Raw genomic sequence first — 23,473 nt, 5'->3', positions numbered from 1 at the left:
CTGTCTGTGCCCACCAGCTGTGCTCGTGCTGACTCCAGCAGCGTGTGAACGGGATGGAGCTGGCTCCGGCAGGGCTGGGATTTGCCTGGGGGGTCAGGATTGTTCGCAAGGCAGAGGGACACAGCAAGGCACGAGGGTTACAGCAAAGCACGAGGGCTACAGCTCTGCTGCTGCTCAGGAGGGGACAGGGAATGAATCTCTTGCTCCTCTCATGTATGACTGAAGGATGGAGATATCCCTGCAGTGCTTCATGCTTTGGGGATACATGACGCTGCCACCAGCAGACACCACTCCCCTGTTCTCCTCTCAATCCGTGGAGACCAGCAGCCCTGAGCCCCAGAAAGGCTGGCACAAAGCCCGGACAACAGATCATTTTTGCCAGCCCAGGCCCTTCTCCCACTGCATTCATTCCAGGCTGGATTTTGGGGAAGGCCAGGGAAGGGTCAGAGCAGCAGGACTCGGTGATGGGGACGGCACAGAGCCCACTTATCTGAGCGGGGTCACGCCGGGACGTGGTTCCTGGAGCAGTGACCCCGGCTGCCACCCCAGCGCAGGACCCCATCCATCTCCCTGCCACGGCCTCCCCTGCTAACCCTCAGCGCCGCACGCTGACAGACAGGACAGCAATTAAGTCCTCGCTGAACTAATTCACTTGAGCCTGTCTACATTTCAAACAGCTCTGGAGATAGGCTCTGTTTACAGAGCCTGCCGCCGTTTATTATTTTTTGGGGGGTGTTGCATGGAGTGGGGAGGGGAGATGACATTTGGGGAAGATAAATAGGGCAGAAGACCACGTAAAGACAAAGGGCTGAGCATGGCCCACTCGGACAGGGCTGCAGAGGGGCAGGGAGAGCACTTCCCAGCTCTGGCTGAGGACGGGCACAGCTCGGTGCACGCCCCAGGGCTGCTCCGGGCCTCGGCGGGGCCTGCTCCAGCACAGGGGCTCTTGGACGGGCTCCATCTCTGCTAACGAGGACTGTGATCATTTATAGGCAATCCCCAGCACAGCAGGGCCCCGTCCCACAGGCACCCCTTTCCTCCCCACCCCGTGGCACTCCAGATACACACGGAGGGAGCTGCAGATGCCCCACACTCCCCTCCCTGCTGGGATCTGGCATCTCTTTGCCAGGGAAACCCAGCAGCCCCGAGCGAGCAGGAGAGCCCTGGCTGTCCCCTGCACAGGCAGGGAAGCACAGCATGTGCCCTGTGGACATGGGAGAGGGAGACGGGACAGGCTGCTGGGGCTGGGGCTCACAGAGCGGGCCTCTCCCAGCTCCCCAGGGCTCCTGGCGTGACCCTCAGCCCCTCGGAGCCCTGCCGGGGGTTCCCAGGGGCAGCATTTCCATCCCGTGCTCTCCAGAATCAAGCTCTTGTCTTCCCGAAAGGCTGATCCCCACCTCCCAGCCTGGGCAGTGTTTTTCCAGCAGCCATCCCTGACTTCTGCCGGGCACCGGAGGCACGCGCAGCCCCTCGGCTGCCGGCACACCCCCCCCGGGTATTTTTGTTGCCAAACAACGACTCCCTCAAAGTTGTTACACCATTGAAAATAGCTAATAAGGATTTGCTTAATTAAACAGCACGAGGCCTCACAATGCTGATCATCACTTTTTCCCTTGTGCTGCTGCCACATCCCAGATGGGAATTACCCGGCCCTGCTCCGGATAGGCCGTGTGCCGAGGGGGGCTGCAGAGGCACCGATAAATAATAATAATAAAAATATATCTGTACCTACCCCCTTGTCTTTCCTTTGCTTAAATCAGGCCATGTCTGGAAGACAAAAACACTGCTTGGGAGCCAGGGTTTGGAGCGATACAAAGGGGAGTGTTGTCTGGAAGGCCTGGCCGGGAGTCAGAGCGGCGCGGCGGTCGCTGTCCGGGCTGTTTGCACAGCAGCGACTCCGAAATCGGATTTCACTGCAGCAGCAGAGAGTCTTCATCGGGTTTCTCCAGATCTGGGCTCGGGTCTATTTCTCGCTGCAAGCTTATTAAAAACACTTGAACCTGAAATAGAGTCATTGTGTCCACACGTTTGCTGTTTATTATTATAAACAAGGGTGTCAGGGCCATTAAAAATAAATCAAAATGGGTAAAAAATGAGCAAGAAATAACAAGGAAATGGAATGATTGAAAACACCCATCCCATCATCCAGGGCTGACAATTCCTGCTTGCAGGAATGCCTCTGTGCCAGGGAGAGGGGAAAATAGCTTCTCATTTTTCTTTTCAAAAAACTGCATCCCTTTCTCAGCTGGGGATGCCAAGCTGTGGGGAATGGAAAGAGGAACAGATCCAACACCCAGCCTTGGGTTTGATGGCTCCTGGATCCTGACTGGGATCTGTGCTGGCACATATTCACTCCCACCAAGGGATGTGAGTTCTTGGTTATGACTGAACTGTGGGAGCTGCAAACATGGACAGGGCCCAGCCAGGGGCACACCCGGGGGCTGAACGGCTGGGAAAAGCCACTTCATCCCACCACTCCCTTCAGAGCCTCTCAACTACTTGACATTCTTAAAAATCATTGAAAGGCAATCAGAGAAGCTGCATCCTGCTCTCGTTCACACCAGGACACATCAAGAACATAGGTGTTACTGTACACAACACTAAAAGCTGTCCTTGTGGAATTACAATTGTTCCCCGAAGTCAGACCTCTGGGCTCTGCCACGGGAAGACACCAGTCAAGTGCCAGTCCAGGGCCTTGCTGATGGTGGGACAGCTGAGACTCTCAGGCAAGAAATGGCATGAGCCAAGCACATGTCAGCATGGCTGCTGTCCCAGCTGATCCCATTATCTCATTAAAAACATCCCTGGGAGATTTCCCTCTCCACACCCCTGGCAGCTCCCACAGCCAGGTCTGGCAGAACCAAGGCACTAAAATCTGATGATAATGATGGGAAGTATTAGAAGGGTCTTGTTTCATGGCAGTGGGAGACTACAGGGGGTCATTTCTTGTCACTCTTGTTTGAACACCAAAGCTCATGGGTGGTATTAGGAATATTTTAGGAGAAGAACCACACACCAAAAACCAACTGGTTTTTTTTAATGCATGTAGTAATTTCAAGCATGGCTCTGCATGTTGGAGTTAATGAAATCGTCTCCTGCTAGGCTTGCACAGACCAAAACCAAGCCTAAAACGAGTGGGCAGTGACCCTGCACAAGAAGAGACATTGAAAGGGTTTTTGTGTTACTTTTGGGGCAAGGGGAGGGGAAGGGACACAGGACCCGGGACTGTGTTTCACTGGGAAGCATGACGACATCCAGGGAAGGAAGGGAACACTCTCAGCCTTCTGGCCTAAATTATCTGCTAACACAAATAATCAAATTCCAGGGACCACACTGCTCTGGCGCCACTAAAACAAGGGGGAGGCCCGGCCCCGGTGCTGTGCGAGCAGGTGGCAGCCGAGCCTGACCCGCTCGCGATACTCAAGTGCGAGATACAAAATTCTGATGCTCTCCAAGGAAGCAGCATCGCTCACAGGATCGTGGGAAGTTTTTAATGGCTCACTCAAGGCAAGGCCTCTAAAATGTTTATATTAATACGTACATGTTGGATAGCCACTCATTTGGTCTCAGCTGGAAACCAGTCCAAACAGCTGAGAAACATCTGGCTGCTAACCTTGGACAGCATCTAATCTGGTAGCCCAGGGATTTAAGAGGTCTCTTTGGAGGGACAGAAGTTTGGCAGATCCTCGCTGAGATCTCCGTCCTGCTGCGGCTGTTCCTCACTCCCACTCCCTGCTCCAGGCAGACACATACAGACCCTACCTACAGCATCCAGAATGACTGCACACAGCTGCAATTAGGCACTACCATTCATTTTCAGGAACACTCCTGAAGCTGTGGGACTGTTTGTGCTCCCCCTGTCTCAAGGGGACACACAGCAGCTCATTGCCAGCTCACCAAACCAGGCACTTCTCCCTCTCTGCCCCTGCCCATGTGCACAGGACTGGGGCAGCCTCCAGCCTCCCCTCGGCTTCTCTTCCCTCTGCCTCACTTACAGCAAATCACTCCCAGAAAGCCTCCAGCACCAGGCAAACAAAAATCCTCTACAGATCTGCAGACCATGATCAAGGCAATTAGGAACAGGTGGTTTTAAAGCAGAGCGAGTAGGAGGGAAAACAGCCCCATCATTTCTGATGAAGATGGCTCAAAAGTTTGCATCACTTTTCTTTCCAAAACTCCTGCTTGGCTGTTTTTTAACTCTCAAAGAATCTTCAGCTTTGGCTATCCTGAAACATCCTTTGGCAAGTGGAAATATAAAAGTAAGACAACATAAAAGAATAGATGCTGAGCAGTAGAGAGGGGAAGAGACTTTTAGACCATTTGGCATTTACTCTCCCCTCCTATCACCCATCAACGTTCTGCAGGGCTTTCTAGACATGTCAGGGCAAAGCCACCAACAACCTGGCTCAAGAGGCAGAAAATTAGGACAGGACCCACATTTCTGAAAATCCTTTTTAGGCTTTATTTAAAAGGAGATAAGGATGAAAAAAAAGGTGACAAGATGCTTGACAGATATAAAATGATGAGCATCCAGCTTATCTCCCTATCCTCCACATCATCTTCTGCTCTTTACTTTTTTGTGACAGCAAATATGGGAGACATCAGGGAAAATGTAAAGGCACAAGCACCAGGGATGTAGCACCAAGAAGGGAGGACAAGGAAGAAGATGCTCAACAAAGGCTAAAAAAGCCTCTCTCCTGGCAGAGGCTGAACATGCTGGCTCTGGTCCAACAAAGCACTTAAGCATGTGCCTAAATTAAATTTGCCTTTACTGGGGCTCTTCGCAGGCTTCAGCACACTCTCCAGCAATCTGCTACAGCACAACCAGGGAAAATGAGGAGCTATTAAGGGACCTGAATTTCAGTCAGCAGCCAGGTTAGCGAGCACTGGGAGAGCACGTTAGGCAAGATTAATGCAACATGGCAATTCCACTGGCAGGAAAACCCTTAGCCATCAGAAAAACCTTCTTAAATATAAAATAGTAAGCAAAAATAGGAAGTAAAAAAGTTTAGATACTATCAGTATCAATTTCTCTTCAGTTTCTTTCAGCTCAGGGTAGGTAAAGCTTGATGCACACATATTTACAGGTACTTGCAGAACTGGAACTCCCCTGTTGAAGGGCATGTTGGTGCCACCTTGAAAAAAACTCATGGAACCCCCCGTGCTGTTCCTTGGTGTAGCAAAGACTGTCCTGTAGGCAAAGCACTGACCTCAGATGCTGAACGGCCAATTCCCACAAACACCAAGGTAAGCCACAAACAGCTCCCAAAGCCCTGGCAATGCTCTGCAAAGCACCTGGCAAAGGAGCAGGAGCACATCCCCTGCACATCCCTGCGGGGTTCGGTTCCACAGCTCAGCGTTGTTCCTCTGCTTGCACCCACCCCGCAGGGATATAGGGTCAGGGCTCTGGGACAGAGCCCCCGGAGCAGCCCTCGGTCAGGGTCTGCCCAGGGGCGAGGGGCACAGCTGCTCCTCCTGCTCCATCCTTGTCCCACGCCGGGATGAGCCACAGACAACACCATGTCTCACAGAACGGCTGACGACATGCTCTGGCTTCAGAATTGTTACTATGATAGTGGGAGAAAAATTTTAAATACAAAGCACTGCATGGGGTTGTAAGAGAGCAGAGAGGGCACATTTAAGCACATACTCCTTACGTACACACACGGAGCTTAATTCCAACACACCAAGAAGCAAACAACCATTAGTCTTTATTAACAATTAAGGTCTCGCTGCGGGGCTGGTGTTCCCCCAGCAAGTTAATGCCTGTACAGTGGGACAGTCACGATACACAGGCTTTTCAAATTGAAACCGATTCCGGCTAAATACGAAAAGTGGTTCCCACACGAGGACGGACCATTTAACTCGAGCAGCAGCTGAGGCCCGGCCGGCACAGCCTTGGGAAGCTTTCTGGCTCCCTCTGCCGTCCCCGTGGCCGAGGCGAGGCAGATGCTGCTCCACATCCCCGGGAAGCATGGGCAGGTGGGGCTTTGCTGGGAGAGTCCAGCACATGGGGCACAGGGATGGCTCAGGGACCCTCTGCGGGCACAGTGCAGGGTGAGCTCCGGCTCAGAGCAGCCTCCTCCGAGTGCTGCTCAGCCACCTCCAGCAGCACCTGCTCCAAGCACACTATTTATTTAATGGCCAATCCCCTTTTTTTATTTATTATCCCTTCACAGCTTTCTTTAAAGAGACACTAGTTCGGGACACAGACAGAAGGCTGGCAGGCATCACCTGAGCACTCTGCTGGGCGCTGCCAGAGTTTGGATAAGCACAGGTCTGACACAGCTTCGTTTCCACACCTCATTTCCGAAGCATCAAGCACCAGCCTGGGGGTGAATTGTCCCTTCCCCTGCACAGGTGACACACACTGATAGAGCCACCATGCAGCTCCACCGGCAGCTGACTCCCAAGGTGTTATTTTTCCACACCGCTCTTACTCGGTTGTGGGGACAGCAATGGAGCACTGAGGTGTCCGGAGAGTGCAGCTCCTGGGGGAGAACAGTCACAGTGAACCCTTTTTTTAAAAGCAGCATCCAACTTTGGCAGATGCTGTGAACAGGTGGCTCCTGCCAGCACAGCTCCCAGCCAGGATGGGATGCTCTCACCTGTACAATTTGCAAAGCAAACCAGACGCTTTCACGGTTTTAAAATCATTACTCGAAGTAGGAAGGTTCAGGGAAGTCCCAAACATGCACCAACCACAACCTCCTAAACAGGGCAAGGGCACTCTGAAAAAGAGACAATCAAGCAGCCCACTGTAATTATCACTTTGTTCCAATGCCCATTTACCATCTTTGACACGAAGCTCTTTTAAATAAACACACACACACACACAGAGTATTAGTCCCATTGTCTTCACAGACACCCTCGGGGCTGCCCCATGAGCGAGTGAGCAGTATTCATTCCAGGCCAGAAACCAGCAGCAAGTTTCACAAAGCTTCACAAGGTCATTCCCTTTCTCATTCCCAACCCAGGAAGAACCTTGTTGCAGCCCATCACTGCAGTGAATGCATCAGGACCTTCCAGATATCGTCTGGAGACACTTTACACTAGGAAAAGGCCAAAATTTCACAGCCTTGTTTTTACCCAGATCTGAAGAAAAGCTCAGCTTGTTACTCTTCACTATCTGAGGAAAACACTTAAAATTTCAGGTTGTGAAATAGTCCTTGACTTGACAGACAGTGTAACATGCAGCTGTACAGGGATTCCATTTCCTCGCTACTCCAGCACAGCAAGGCCACGGCACTGACAGCACAGGGATCCAGGAGCCCTTTGGCAGCTCCTGGGCCTCACCTGACACTACCAACGGCCAAGTCTGGGGCAGCCTGAGGCTTAAACCAAAACTACAGATGCTCCTTGGCACAGCAGCAGCAGCTGGATAGAGACAATTGCCAGTTTACATTCTGTCAGCTAAATGTGATCTGTAGGAAGATACTTCCAACAAATCAAGAATTCCTTAAGGGATCAAAATTCTAAACATAAATACAATTAAAGCCTTCTAATATTAATGCACACTTTTTATTATATTAAAATCAGGCAATGGTCTGATACAATAAAAAGGCTGCTTATGGAATACTGTTATGTTAAACTTTCAGTACAGAGGATGTTAAATCCTTACAACTAATATTTTCCTCAGAAGTTAATGGAAACATCAATTGTTCATTGACTTGACAGCTGCTGCTTTAAAATGTGTTTATTTTTACTCTTTTCTCTTTTTTTTCTTTTTTTTTCCTTTTTTTTTTTTACACAAACACTGAATTTTTCATAAAACTTAGGACACACTAGGTTGGTTTCCTGTAAGCTTGCATCCACATTGCAGCAGTTAGTGGTCCGGAACAGTAAACCAGAAAAGGCAGTGATTTGCCAGGATGCAAAGCCAGTCAAGGTCCTTAATCTGCTGTGCCACCGCTTCCCAAAATCTTCACTGAAGAGATTTCTAAGACTTACAGAACCCTGATAAAATCTACCACCCAGATTGATTTGTCTGTGGTTGTCACATCTTTAGAAGGGGCAAATGCAAGTGCAACATTTTGTTAATTAACATTCTTGGGTCAATCCAAAGCACCAAAACACAACGATTTGAGTGTACCTGGAGTGCATTCAGAATCTCTACATGCAGAGTCTCCCCCACTGAAGTTTGGCAGCAGATGGTTTGGGCAATCCTGGTAAATTACTGCTCTTTTCCCCACATCAAAGCCTATCTAAGAGCACGGCTGTGGCCAGCTTGGCGGTGTGGCAGCAGTGCTGGAGGGAAGGGAAAACCCACATTTGCCAGCAGAACAGATACTCTTGTTTCCCAGGCTGGTGAAGACTAAATTTGTTGCAAAACCAAAATGATAAGCAGGAGGGAATAGGTCAAGTTGTTGCCCCGATGCTCACCCCTGGGCCAGGGGTGAGAAGAGTCACCAAAAGGGGCAAAAAGAAAGCAGCACCCCCACTAAAAAGAGGGGAAGAGGGAAGAGATTAAAAGAATCCTGAATCCCTCACCCAAAGCTCACGTCACTGGTGGAGGGGACCAGGAAGAGAAATACAATCTATGCCTTGGCCAAAGGAAAGTAGGAAAGCTTGCCCCAGATTATCAGGGCATTTAAAAAAATAATAAAAACCCAAAAACGACCACAGTCACATTCAGCCTTTACTAGAGCGAGCACAAAGGGAGGGATGACTGAGGTTAGCACACATCCCCAGTAGTAGTCCATACAGCCCAGTGTAGTACTGGAAGCAAAAACCTTTGTGTCTACTCTAATAAATAGCCCTGAGCTTCGACTCTATTGCAAAAGACAGAGAAAGAAAAAAACAACCCAGGCCAGACACACAGCAAGGTGATTGTGGGATGGATCCTTTCACAGTTAAGTTGGATGTGCCACACTGGTCTTGACAGTAATAAATTTAAATAGACTTTTCCTGATACCAGAAGTTCAGCTATGTGGACAGTGGTTACACGACAGGATTATTTGTTATAGCACAACTTATATTTCAAATGAAAAAAAAATTAGTATCATTTACAGTATCTCAAGAAAAACTTCCTTTGAATGGGAACTTCCTTTCCAGTATTTTGAGGTCTACAAGATGCATCTAGAAAATTTACTACTGTGGAAAATGAAGACAGCTTAAATTGAATAAGGGGGGCATGTTGGTTTTTTTTTTTTAATTAATTGCTGTAACATTGTCCTTCAGGTGGCTGAGGAAGTTTCATATTTTCTTTAGACATCATTAGACGCCGAAGCTCTTGCAGAACAACTTTGATACTATAAGAATTCTGCCATTTTGCTAGGACTGATATGGCTCTGGGGTCCACCTAAAATAGACAAAAAGACCATTCCTGTCAGAATTGGTGCACCAGTTACACTTGACTCCCTCCCACCCCCAACTAAAGATCCCACATGAAATCTGAGTGGGAGAAATCAAAAGCAAGTATATTCCTAAAAGCATAATAAATCTCCACTTGTCCACTTCCCTTCTACCCCCTTTCCTTCTCCAACAAACAGCACCACAAGCAATGAGTAGCTAAGCAAGCTACAAGTACAAGCAAAGCACTGAAGCTACATGAAAAAACAACATTAAAATGAATAAAAGCAGAAAACTTACCACTCCATTAGAACTATTTACTCCATTCATATTAATTTTTGTTACAAATCTTACAAATGGAGGTGCTTCTGGATACTTAGGCCCACATTCTATTTTAAGGCTGTATATTCTGTTTTCATAAATTGTCTGAGGGGAAAAGAAAGGGGGAAAACAATTACATCAGGCAGCTCAATAAGCATTTGGTTAAAGCAGTGGCTACTTTAGGAACATGGGAACTACCAGAAGTGTGGGCAGCCATGTAGATACTATGCTGGCTACCGTATTTTAGTTCATTTTGTAATATTCAGAGTATCAAATGTTTCTTCAGGGTAATAAATTCTGCTGGTCTCTGTGCATGGAGCAGGGAACACCCCTGAGGTCGGTGCAGGGCTTCGGGGTCTCTGGAACACCTGCCCCACACGCAGAGCAGGCAGTGGGAAGCCTTGGCTGGGCACAGCCAGTACAGAACGTGTGCAGATAAAGCTGAGGCTCTGACAGTGGCACTGTTTTTGAGTAGTCTGTGTCAACAAGGTGACTCCCTGACTGTGGGACATCGCCCAGCCTGGGAGTGACACACGCGTGCATGGACACTCGGGGCAGCAGCACACAGGGAACTCCAGCTTTGCACAGCTAGTCATTTTTCCCACTGGAATCCAGCGTAAGATCCTTCCACCTCCTACAAGTGTGACTGCTTTCCACTCAGAGGGAAACAGGACTTAGCTTTATTCCCCAGCCAGTACTCCCACATCCTACTAAGGACCAAAATGGTAATCACTGAATACGAAGTGTTAAAAGGAGAACAGCAAAAAAGAATGGCTGCAAGTCCCCAGAATCTCTCACAGTACAGTCTGCTGCCTTCAAGCAAGAAGCTCAAAAGAAGTCACAACACTCCTGGCAAGAAGATCTACATTCCTAAGTGTGTCAGAAAAACGGGAGAGGCAGAGCTGACTGAGCCCTCTGCTGTGATGGCCCTGTAGCCTTGGTTTGCAGCATGACAGGAACTGCAAACTTCCATCACTGCTGGCAAGGCTGCACGCTCCTGTTTGCACATTTCAATTCCTATTTAATTTTCTAAATTAGATTTCAAGGTTGTTTAAATTTTCCATAAACCCTATGCACACAGCGAGCTTTCTTCACAGCCTTAATGCAGGCTCATTAGCACTCTCCTAATGTTCTAAAATCAAATGCTGTTCTAGAAAACAATTTGGGTAGATCATAAACAAATGAAATGCTTGTGACTGGGGAGAGATTAACAAAGGCAGACAACAAGTAAACAACACTTCTGGATGAGACAGAAAACACTTCATGTATAATGCCTTTATAATGCACGTTCTTGTACAGCCTCACTGTATGTCAAAAAAGGCAACCGACAGAATGGGAACAGAGAGCAGTAACATGATGAAAGACCTGTAAAGATTTTCATATAATGACCCCTGTAATTACTGAGAAATGATACTGAGGCCAGATGTAGAAGACATCTGCTCTTGCAGGAAGGAGAATTGGCTACTTGCACTCCATCAAAGGATATTAAGGAAACAGAACAGTGAAACTGGAGATGACAGACAAGTTCTGGTTTTAGAACACATGCACACATTCAACACACAATTAAGTCCTCAAGTTCACTACTAGAGTGTAAACCCACAGTTTAGTAGGGCTGGGGGGAGAAGAGACAATACTCCCACAAAGACCAGCTGCATTATAAGATGCTGCTTTGGGAGAGGACATTCAGAGAAGAGACTGAAATCACTAAAATTTGAGTTTCCTCAGTCAACTGAAACTCTCACCCCTCAGTCCTGCTGCAATTAACAGCACCCCAAAAACTGAACAGGACCAGCAGAAAGACCAGCAGTGCTGCACAGAGCATCCCCTGGCACCTGCAGCAGCTCCATTTGTAACCTCACTAGCTGAAGGATTTTAAACCTTGCTGGATTCAAAGGTACAGGACGTTAGAATTCTGGGATCTCAAAAGTTATGTCTTACTGAATCTGCAATTGTAAAGCAGATGTGTAACCAAACTGACCAGAGAAAAGCACTAAAATCTTCCAAATTATAAGCAAAAAGCCATATAGATACATCAAACCCATTATTATACAGAACTTGAACTTCAACATAAATCACTTCCTGAAGTTTTTTCAGTCATTTGTCTTTTGTTAAGTGTCTGCTTCAGTGGTTAGGTTAGGACAAAGGGGAAGAAAAAAATGTAACAGTACAATTTTAGTATTTAAGTGGATACTTACTCTTGGAGGCCCAATAATCATTCCTGTCCATCTTGTAAGTGTCATATCTTCATCATCTTCAAGGCCCCAGCTAACTGTTCCATCCCCTACTCCTTTCTGACCTTCTTCAAGTTCTTCCAAAAGACGAAAATTACGAGGAACTTTTACTCCTGAAACAATCAGAAAAATATTTTCAGTTAAGAAATCCAGTAAAGAAAAAAACCCTAGAATAATTTCCCTGATACTTTTGGTCGTCCTACAGATCACATTTTGGGCAAAACCATAAAAATAGCACTACTTTTTGAATGACAGTATTTTAACATTACAAAAAAGCTATTCCCATATTTACCTTGGATTTTACAAACAAAATAAAGGTATCCCCAAATAAATATTTTAGAAGGCTGACAGGCCACATATTACAGCCGGCAGTAAAATGAAAGGAAATCTCTGTTCCCTCAAAGGTAGACCCAGTACTATGGAGTTCTAATTAGCACTTGTCTATATGATTTATAGTATAAAAATTTAGAAGTTTCTACAAAATGACACCATAAGAGGCTTGACAGCAGTCAACTCAGAGCTTTAAAAATACCTTCCAAAACAAATAAAACTCTTTCATAACATTAGTAGGTTAATCTGAAGTTAATTGAAGTGGGCTTTGTCAGCAGCAATAGCATCCTTTGAACTTGTGACCTCCACCACCAAGGAATTTCAGCACTTCACAATTGCTGGCACATTTCTCCTCAGAACAGACAGCAAAACAGGGAGATTTCCTTCTCCCCATTACATCAAAGGAAAACAATGGCACAGAGAGCTTAGATGACACAGCCAAGGTCACACACTGAGTTTGTGGTGAAGGAGGATCCTGAACCCAGGCCACAGTGGGCTTCACTGCTCTTTGAGGTAGCTGCACCCCAGGCATCACAGAGCAGAACCGCACACTCCGGACCACTGCTGCTCCTTTGCCTTGGGTCTGAGGGCCTGGTTCTGGTGGTGGGGGGCTACAGGGCTGGTTCCTGTGAGAAGCTGCTGGAAGCTCCCCCCTCATGTGTTGGAGCCAATCCTGGGCAGCTCCAGGACAGACCCACTGCTGGCCAAGGCCCAGCCCATCAGCACTGATGGGATAAAGTGTTTGGGAAGGGACAAAGTTACTGCACAGGAGCAGCTGCAGCTGGAGAGAAGAGTGAGAACATGCCAGGGAACAGCTCTGCAGACACCAAGGTCAGTGAAGGAGAGGCAGAGATGCCCCTGCAGCCCATGGAGGTCCCTGGGGAAGCAGTGATCCACCTGCAGCCCATGGAGCACTCCTTGGCCATGTGCAAAATACAGAGGATCCAGTAGTTTTAAACTCTTTTAAATATAGCAATGACCTAAGGAAACTAAATGGCAGAGATGATTTTGCTGCACAATCAGAGGTGTCCATATTTCATTCACTACAAAGCATGCATAAAAGAAACCAAACCAGCAAATGACTAAAGAAAGTAGTTTGTTGGCCAGTTGGATACACATCTAACGTGATCACATCCAAGAACATCCTGGGCAGCAGAATTCAGTCACAGCTGCAGCAGCAGCACAGGGACCCAGATCCAGCAGAGTGGTGCCAGAAAACACCAGACCTGCACTGGCAGAACCAAACCTCCGATCCTGGGTCTGCTGAGCACAGCTCCCTGCCAAATCCCAAATCCCATCCCAGCCAGACCGTGCTTCTACCATGGCTGCTGAGCAAACCAAACCTTTGGCTGTGAAAGGAAAGGAGTCAGCTGGGGCTGATAAAGCCATCGCCATGAGACTGCCTGAGCACCAGACCCTAGGTGGCAACAGGACCTCCTGGGCACCACTGTCACATCCCCCGCATGACAAACTCCAGCATTTACTCTCCCACAAAATCTTTAAAGTATGAAGTGTGTATCCTGTATATCTCAGACACGAGGGTTCAAGTCTGCAAGTCACACCTGAGCCATGACAGACGAGCCACCACATGTTTAATTCTGTTCCCAATGCTGTCCATGCTGCAGTTTGGGGAGGCAGAGCAGCCCAGCTCCAACACCTAGGGTAAGAGAGCTGGGGGACACGAGACACAGATGGAGCATGAGTTGAAGGACAAGGTGAAACCTTTGCTTGCACACACCCCACCTGTTTCCCTGGTTTTGCTGCACTGGATGCACAGGAGAGCTGCTGATGGGGAATGACTCACAGCTAAACCACTGTCTGGGCTGCAGCCCTGCCTGCTGGTGCCCAGGAAACACAGGGCCAGGGGAGAAGGGCAAACAGAACGTCCTTCTGGAGGAGGCCCAGCAGCTCTTTTCCCAGGGCAGGGGATGCCACAGAGGAAACCCTGTGGCTGTTATCAGAACCCCAGCCCGAGCAGCCACTAGCCGGAGGCAGCAGAAGACCCACCTTGAATGAGTCACAGTGCCAAAAAATGCTCTCATTTCCACACCACAACGCTTAACAAGCATCATCTGTGTGTCCGTGCCTCGCTCCTTGATAACAACCCTTCATAGTTATCAGTGGTACAAAGACAACTTACTGGTATTTACTTAGGCCAAACTAAATAACCCAGGAGGAATCAGCTTTATGGTAGACACAGGCCACACACCAAAGAAGAAAACCAAAAATACTGCCTGTCCACCCTTCCTCTGAGCATCAGCTTTGAGTGATCCCTCTGAGCATCACACCCTGTTCACTGAGCCAGGCAGGAATCTTTAAGTGAGCATGTAATTAAAAATGACATCATCATGTACATATTCGAGCAGGCCACAACCAAGACTGAAAGGCAGCCTTAGATCTGACATTCGCTACCCAGAGCTGGGCTTGGCTTTACAACCTTCTGGGAAGAGAAGGCAACTTAATTGCTGAGCTCTCCCCAGATACAGCTGCTCTGATTCAGCATGAATCCAGCATGAATCAGAGCCATAAAAGAGTCACACAGATTTCAGAGTTCTTTGGCAAGTGCGAGGTCTCCAGAGAGCTGGCGAGTCATACTGTGCACTGACTCCTGTCACACGGAAATCGTTACCAGGAATGAGTGTTCACTGCACAGGAACTGCTCCTTGTGAGCACTGCAGGGACATCGTGGCAAAGGGGGTGCCCAAAGCGAAGAACACAGATTTGAGTTTTATGCACTTCATGGAAAATAAAGTGAGCATGGGAGAGAATTGGTAATTTTACAACAGATGACCCTGTCCAACAGCATTGCTGCTTTCTGAACATGTTTTACCCCCTATTCTAAAGCTCAGGGTGTAACATGAAGGACCATTGCTTCAGCTACCACAGAAGGTGGCAATTCAGCTCCCTCCTTGACACATTCTCAGGAAATTCATTCAATAGAATCACACAGATTAATAAAAAAGATTATGCCCATATGACCATAAATGCTTTATATAAATAAACTTCCCTTAAGCAAGGCAGAATAAATACCAGATTTGTCCTTCTGGTCAGTCTGGAAAGATGCACAAGGCCATTTAGCCAACCCCATCTCCTCCTCATTTGCAATGGCCTGGAGCGCTCATGGTCTGCTACCATGTCCTGCTGCGACCCAGACCTCAGAAGCCATACAAACTTTATCACTTGTGATCATACACAAACACATAACCATCATGTTTGCTGTCCACCAAGATTCCTAAAAAGTGGTCAGATCTGTCCTATGCATACACAGTATCTGCCAAATAATGTCCATGGCTGAAGCATGGCAGCTGCAGTCAGGTGATGCCCTGTGCCCCCTGACAGCAGCAGGAGTCCCTGGTGTTTCCTCCTCCCACCCCCCAATAAATACCTTGCATAACCCTCTCAGTGTAGCAATGGATATTTCCAGGGCAGTAACCAAACCAACCCGTTTTTCTGAGAGCCCTTCATTTAACACAAGAAAGCCTAAAGAAAGCGAGAGGCAATTAAAAAGTCATCAGCTTGTCTAAAGTACTTTCAGTTATGCATTTTAATTTAGCCTTCACTATGGTTCAAGACAACTCTGAAATAGCAGCTTCATTTGAAACATATAGTAATATCTCAGTAATTGCTTCACTTGCAGCTTGCCTAACCTCACAGAAATACTCCCAGAAATTGAACTGAAAACATATTTTAGAGCAAAAGGAGATATTCACTATTAATCACAATGGCAAACCTGTGAAAGCTAAATCATAACTGTATTGACTAGGTGAGATCTCCAGCGACAGATTTGAACAATCCTTCTCAAAGCACACCTTTTAGCAATGTGTATTTGCGAAGCCTCAAACCCACACACAAGTTCACCAGCTACAAAACGTTAATGAAATAATTTTATGGCAACCAGAGAGGAGAACCAAACCACAGACTGTACTTCATGGAGCTCAGAGTTGCAGTTAAGAAGCTGGGTGACCTCGTGACATCCTGTTCAGCCTTCAAGTGTATCAGGACCTTCTGTTTTCCTTGTCAGAAATTTCCCTGGCACCTCACAACCCAGCTGTTTGTAAACCAGTAAGTTGCAGGACAGAGCCGGCATGCTGAAAGTGTGAAAAAAGGAAACTGACCTGGTCAGAATCTCACTAAAGGAAGAACAGAATTACCCTGAATGACAGTTAAATGTCAGCTTGGACTTTTAAAGATCTTAAAGCACTCTCAGATTTACCTTTTAATGCAGCACTACTAAAGATAGATAAACGACTGAATGTGTCTTGCAACAACTTCAAGAGGGATCTTATCAGGCTGAGATTTTTCTCATCTTACTCACAGACTACATCTTCCCATCTCCCATTTTCCTCAGTTATGCAGCCGAAGCAATTTCACACCCAGAGACCTTATGGAGCTGAGAACAGCACTGTGAAACCAGGCAGGCCATGTGCCCTTGGGGGTAGATCTTTCTCCTCCAATCTTTTTGGATCAGTGGCAGTAGAACAAAACATACACTTCAAAAATTTCAACAACACGTTTCCCTCTCCTTTCTAAAGTGAGATCCAGTTACAAGCATTTCTCTTCAGGACTAAAGCACAGACACAGGGCACAGCACACCTCAGCAAAGCACCCAGAAAATGGGGCTCCAAGGAGAGGAACTGTCTTTTGCTGAAGGCTTTTCCACATCTTCACTGGTAACAAGGAACTTACCAAACTGGCCTTTCTGGACAATTTAAACTCCGCTTTCTCTACTAGTTCCTGATTTACACTAACTTGAGCTGAAATCCAACAACTTTAAACATCTCTGTTGCTCAATACATTAAAGTGCTTTCTGTTGCTTGTTTCTGTGTATTTGATATTCAGCCTTAATTTCCAGTCTAAGTTTCGTGTCTTTGTAGTGACTGCAGACAATGAATTAGACAGCTTATCCTTGCAGCACTGGGACTGTAAAAAAAACACACAAGCCATTCCTTGTCACAATGGTATATAAAGTTTCTGAAGTGATGGAATAATTAAAACCAAATAGAAGGCTTTCAGCAATTGTCACAAAAGCTTTCAGGAGACAGAACTTTGGATTTCCTGCATCATCTTTACAGTCACAGTTTCCACTCTGATGATGCAGACAGGTACTGAAATATTTTGCAGACACAAAAATGACTTCCTGTGCACTTCAACAATCTGAAGTGTTCTCTGTTCTGTGCAAGCTTCAGTGCTGGTTCTACCTTTCAATATTTCAGGCAGGTTCCTTGGAAACATTAGTCTGAGGCAGGCTGAGGCCAAGCACAGCTTTCCAGCAGCTGCAGAGTTAAAATCAGATGATTTCTGTGCTTGTATCACAACTGAAAAGCAAAACATTTCCAGCTGAGGTACAAGTTATTCTAGAGAAAAAGTCACCCTGAACTGGTGTCCTGGACCACACCTTTACACCAAATCTCATGAGGGAAACCCCCACCATTTCCTTTTGTACTGTGAAAAGTTTGTGACTGAGTAAGACCTGCTCTTCTCTGTGCCCCTCCTCCCCACCCAGGAGCGCTGGGTTTTCCTACACTCACCCCCCAGAGGTGAAGGCACAGGCAGGCTCAGACACAGGCCCCGGGGAGCAGAGCCCACCCCGACACACACACGGTGTCCCTGCAGGCCCAGCTCACACCCAGGGGACGGACACAAACCATCAGTAACTGCAGCTCTGCTTGCAGAAGCTGAACAGCACCCTCAACCTGAAATCCCAACCTTCACACCCTCACCAATCTGCCAGTGTTACACCTGCCAGGATCCTTACCTGCTGACGTATTTAATACACTAATTAGTACTGTTCTCAGACAGAATGCTGCTTTTCAAACATATTATGTAATTTATGTCATTGAAGATGAAAATACTCAATTCAGTAGCATCTCGTAGGAGTGTTGAACTAGTTACCTTTCTATTCAATCTACTGCATCCTTCTACTACAGTACACAAAGCTCTGCAATCAACTCCTCTAGCACTATTTCATGTGCTCTCACAGTACATCTTATTTAAGAAGGCACAGTTTATCCTCCATTTTCTCTTCAATTATTTTTCCCCTATCTTTGAGTCTTTTACTTACAGTCCCAGAGAGCACTTGGTGCTGGCAATGTTTCCTTTGAGATAAGGATGCCTGTTGTCACTCCAAGGAGCCATCGTGGGGCACTTGCAAGGCAGGTGCACCTGTATTGCACAATACCCACATTGTGCCTCTCCTGTGCTTTTCACAAGCATCACTTTGAGTTTACAGGGATGTTACAGGTCCCCCAACAGTTAGAAATAGATACTTTTAATACACTGTACTAACCCCAATGTGTGCTCTTCTCTGTTAGGAGCATTAAGCCTTAAGCATTAAGTGTACCAGCACTATCACGGCCATACACCCAATGGATGGTTCTTCTGTAGTTCTTCACATTCCTCACACTTGGAAAAACTTAAATCTGGGCAAACCATTTTACTATTCAGTACTTCCAGGCTGTTGGAAAACACAGTGCCTCACAGCCCTGCAACAGACCCACTAAACTGAACTGTGAGAGAAAAGCAGGTTAAGTGAGGTCATTAAACCTTTCCCAGGATGAAAGTTAGGGAAACACAATCCCCCAGGCCAGCACGGCTGGGTTTTGGCTCATTATAAAACCTGAATCTGCAGGACAGCAACGTGGAGCAAGGTCTGTAGCGTAACTGCAGCCCAGCAAGTGCAGGATCCTCTGAGGAACCCTTGGACCCCTGCTAGGTCACCTCTGGCAGCTCAGCATTCCTGCAGGACACCTCAGTCTGAAGGATGGACACACAGAGTGGGGTCTCCTAGGAACAGCCTTATTAAAATGATTAAAGTCAATCCTTTCTTTTTATTCATATAGTAATGGGGTGTGTGGGAAACCCACATCATCAGCAACACAGGATTCCCCACTCTCAATGGTACAGATGGACCTCACATCCTAACATTCATTCCAGGCCAAGGATTGGGGTTTTCCCCTTGTTAATTACTCCTACCTGTTTAATAGATACAAATATCTAATCTATCTGCTTGTCTAATTGCCAAGACCAGCCCTATGACTTTTTTAGGTTACAGGGACATTTGTTACCACTTATTCCTCTGGGTCAGTAGCTGCTTTTGAAGACAGATGAGCATTTTTCATCTTCAGTATGTGTTTAAGCTCCACTGCTAAACTACCATGAACTCAAGATATCACAAATACTGCAGTGTTTTACAGACAAGTATGAACACATGAATTCCATGAAACAAGTCTCTGCAAACTGTGTTTCCCAGATGAGTGAAGGCAGTACTGAGGCACTTCCGCAAGCCCCCCAGCGAGGGGTCAGCAGTGGGGAGCGAGGAGGTGTCACCTCCAGCCCGTGTCAGGCCATGCCTTCACTGCAGGGGCAGCAGGGACCCACACAGCCTGCACTGCAGCACCACTGCCAGCACCTGGGCACCGGGCTGCCCTTGCCACCAGCAGAGGAGAATCACCATCCCCTCCTAACACAACAGAACGCTGCGAGGGCAGCCCCTGAGTTACAGCTGAAGCTCCCATTCACGGAGCCTCCCAGACGGAAGTTTGGGTTTACTGCACAAACGCAGCGCTCCTGCAGCACAGGTTTGTAAGTCAGCCCTGGAGCAGCTGAAGAGCCGTGTGCACACAGGACACCGAGGGCCCTGCTCCCAGCACTGGGGACACGAGACAGCTGTCACAAACCCAGGGGGCAACAGGCAGAATCCATCAGACACATCGTGGCCAGCAGATGCTGGGTAACAACAGCCTGTTCCAAAGGCTGTGCTGGGACTGTCACTCCAGCCCAGCCCCTTCCCACACGTGCTCCTCCACGACCACCTAACAACTCACTCACAGAGCTGTACAGGCTTGAAAAGAAAAGTATTTGCCTTGTTCTTCCAGCCAAACACAAAATGCAAAGTCAGCAGCTTGAAAGGTTCACTGAGAACGCAGAGCAGGCAGGAGAGTGTGACATAACAGGGGAAGAAGGGTTCCTTCTTCCGAGCTACAGCTTTTGTGTCCTTAGTCAATGCCTCGACACGTTCAAACACAGAGCTGTAACACAATTCTCACGACAGCAACCACTGCACTTCAAAAGTGTTTTTATTAACTTGATTAACATGAATTATGTGCATGATGATGGTTATCCTTAAGATCTGAGAGTAATCATTGATAGAGAACGATCTGTGAAAAAAGAACTCCGAAATACTTCTACTACATCCTCACCAGTCGCGTTCTGGTGAGCACACAGTCAAACTTCAGAGCATGCAATGTGAAAACAAGCACCACAGGGGCACATGTGAAACCCTCCATCCACTGAGGAAAACAGGAAAATGAAACTGGCTCAAGAGAAGTGACTCTGATTTACTCGATCTGTTGAACTTCATAAGAGGATGTCAACAGAAAAAAACCCCACTCCGAATCTAGTTGCAGTATTTTTGTTTAATGTGTAATGATAAACGCAAAGGAAGAGCGTGTGTAACTACTCAAAACTGGTGTGGAGCAGCTCTGAAGGGAATAAAAAATTCACTCCCTTCTTGGAGCACACACGTCCTGACACGGGAGTTACACACTTCTCACGGAACCGAGAGAGGTTATTAGGGAAAAAGGCTTTTAAAGCGGCTGATTTCACTCACGTAGCTGCAGCCACGGCTTGGGGACTACCGAGAGGAGAGCACCGAGGTCAGCCCTGGCCACACGGAGCTGGCCAGGAGAGGAGCACGGCAGGAACAGCGCGTGAACGGCGGCGCCGGCCTCGCCGTGTTGCGGGCGCTGTCAGGGCCTCAGCCCCGCCAAGGGCCGCGGGCCCGCCCGGCGCCCCGGCCCAGCGCCCGGCCCGGTTCCGGCGCGCCGGGACACGCGTCCCGCAGGGCCCGAGCGGCCCCGCTCGCCCTCCGGACCCGCACCGGGGCCGCTCCCACCGCGAGGCCTCGGCAGCGCCTGGGGAGGCGCGAACGGGCCCGCCGGGACCCGCGGACAGGAGCGGGGACGGCTCCGGCTCCACCCCCGCCCCACCGGGCCCCGCTCGGGCCGCGCCGCCGCCCCGTCCCCCGGTCGCGGCCACCCCCCCGCCGGACGCCTTCCGCCCCGCCGTCCCCAGCCGCGGCCCCGCGGGTGCCCCGGGGCGAGGCGGCCCCAGCGCGGCCCCGCCGCCCGGCCCGGCCCCGCTCACCCGCGCCCGTGGTCGCCGCCATCTTGCGCCGCCGCCGCCGGCCCCGCCCCCGCCTGACGTCACCGCAACGCGGGAACTGCGGCCGCGGCGCGCTGCGGGCGGGCGCGCTAAGGGGAGCTCGCGGTGGGCGGGGCGGGGCGGGGCGTCCGCGCGGGGAGCTCTGTGGTGCACGTGCGGCGCTCCCACAGCTCCGCGGCGCGGGCGGGCGTTATCGCTGCTCGGTGCAGCCCCGGACACCGCGCCGGGGGCTCCGGGACACCGGCGCGATGTCGGGCATGTAACACCCCTTACTCTCCCGCCCAGTTTCCCCCCGCCCGCTCCGCTTCGTGCATAATATAAAAAAAAAAGTTAAAAGAAATAGGAAGGAAATTAGCTCTGCTTCGCTTCGCTTTACAACACATGCTCCAAAAAGTGAGCCCCAAGACATGCTATGAAAATATCCAGAAAAAATTACGAAGCAAAACGTTTTGGAGACTCATGGCAGCTTAAGCCCCGTTCTGCAGTGAGCCCTCCCAGACTCAGCTCTGAGCAGCGACGGGTGCCGTGGTGCTGCTCCCATCAAGTGTTCTTGGAAGCTGCTTTAAAACAGCAACGCTGGTCTTACTGGTCGGCTTTTATTTCGCTCAGTAACACTTCATTTCAGCCGCGGCTGAGCACGGACTGGCTGAAGGCAGCAGGGAAAGGCAGCAGGACAAGGCAGCAGGACAAGGCAGCAGGACAAGGCAGCTAGATGGCACCGAGAGCCCAGCTCAGCCAGCTGGGGCCATGGCCAGGGTGTGCAGCACAGCAGGAGAGCCGAGGCTGGTGCTGAGCAGCCAGAGCCCAGCTCATCCAGCAGGATGGTTCTCCCAATGGCTTTGGGGTGCGTGGTGGGTGGCTCATTTCACACCCTTCCAACCAGCGTTCCCCTCCACCTCTTAGGCTGCTAAGTCAAGTCCCAGGAGGATCACAGAGACAGGCACCACATCTGAGCCAAAACCTCCAAGTGGGATTTCGAGACACTTTACAGTAATTCTCCCCAGTTTACTAGCGCAACACTTCCCAGACAGCTCTGTCTGGGGGGGCTTCTGCAGTGCCACCGCTGCACATAAGGAATCACTCCTGCTCCTGGGATGTACACAAGGAATCACTCCTGCTCCTCCAAGGCCCGTGTGACCACAAGAATCCGCTTACGGAGCGCAACCACAGCCCTGGCAAAAGTTGGAGGCCTGAGAGTCCTTCTGAGGGTCCAGAGAGCAGCAGCCTGACCAGAGTTCTCTGTGCAGCTGAGACTGAAATCAGAGAGCTTTTAAAAGCACTTAAAAGCATTGAACTGAAATGCAGGCCATCCATCCCTGTGGAGTTTAACAGGAGTGCCTTATTCTGATTCAGCTCTAATCTGTTCCTAATCAACTTGAGATAAATTTATCTTAAGCCAGATTTACAGCTGTTAAGAAGGATCCATACAGCCTTTTGCCCCAGAACTGCTGTATTCATTTTGTGGGAGCATCCATGTCTTTAAACAGGTGGAACAGAGACCTTGGGAGCCGCAGCCACATCACGTGTGGGGAGTCACGGAGCCAGGTCTGCCTCAGGAGCCCAGCACAGCATCCACATAGAAAATGCATCCGGAGATTTAACTCTGTCCCAGTTTCTCATAATTAAGCAAGATTAACAGATAAATAGTCCCAGCAGCCACCAGTATGAGTAGCTCAGATTTGTTTCCAGTAAGGCAACAGCAGCCAAGAGAGGTTTGGGCAGCAGCAATGCCTTGAGCAGCACTTTGGAAGTACAAATTCTGGTGATTTGTGTCCCAAACCCATTCATTCCATCCACTGCTACTCACCTGGCATTTAAACATGCAGTGAAAAGAGCTCTCAGAGGACCGAGTGCTTCAGGCTGATTTACACGGGTGCCCTGAGCATCCACCCAGTTCACTCTAGGGCTCTCCAGTATCAACTGAAAGCATTTTGGGACTCCTACTGAAGTGGAAGAATTCTTTAATGTCAAAGGTGCACGGAGACCCGATACTGACTGTGGCAATGGGAACAGACAGCAGTTTCATGTAATGGCATAAAGTTCTCCAAGGGTCTGAACACTTAAATGAAATATTTTGTGACCAAGGTACCGACTGTGATTTTAATCTGCAGAAGCCAGCTCAGAGGCATCTGCATTCA

At 48.7% G+C, this 23,473-nt stretch overlaps 1 protein-coding gene across 1 annotated transcript; it reads right to left on the bottom strand.

The window, feature by feature from the left end:
* Window positions 1–6,841: 6,841 nt before the first annotated feature.
* On the bottom strand, window positions 6,842–21,391 carry UBE2V1 (ubiquitin conjugating enzyme E2 V1). The gene is made up of 4 exons (XM_069033780.1): window positions 21,318–21,391; window positions 11,808–11,956; window positions 9,592–9,717; window positions 6,842–9,301 (listed from the first exon to the last, which is right to left on the bottom strand). Exons 1-4 carry the CDS (start codon window positions 21,337–21,339, stop codon window positions 9,155–9,157), a joined length of 444 nt encoding a protein of 147 aa, XP_068889881.1. The 5' UTR covers window positions 21,340–21,391; the 3' UTR covers window positions 6,842–9,154.
* Window positions 21,392–23,473: the final 2,082 nt, after the last annotated feature.

The sequence above is a fragment of the Aphelocoma coerulescens genome, chromosome 20 (assembly GCF_041296385.1).
Source record: "Aphelocoma coerulescens isolate FSJ_1873_10779 chromosome 20, UR_Acoe_1.0, whole genome shotgun sequence".
Taxonomy (NCBI): domain Eukaryota; kingdom Metazoa; phylum Chordata; class Aves; order Passeriformes; family Corvidae; genus Aphelocoma; species Aphelocoma coerulescens.
The sequence above is the reverse complement of the archived record's forward strand: the minus strand, read 5'-3'. Positions and strand labels throughout refer to the sequence as shown.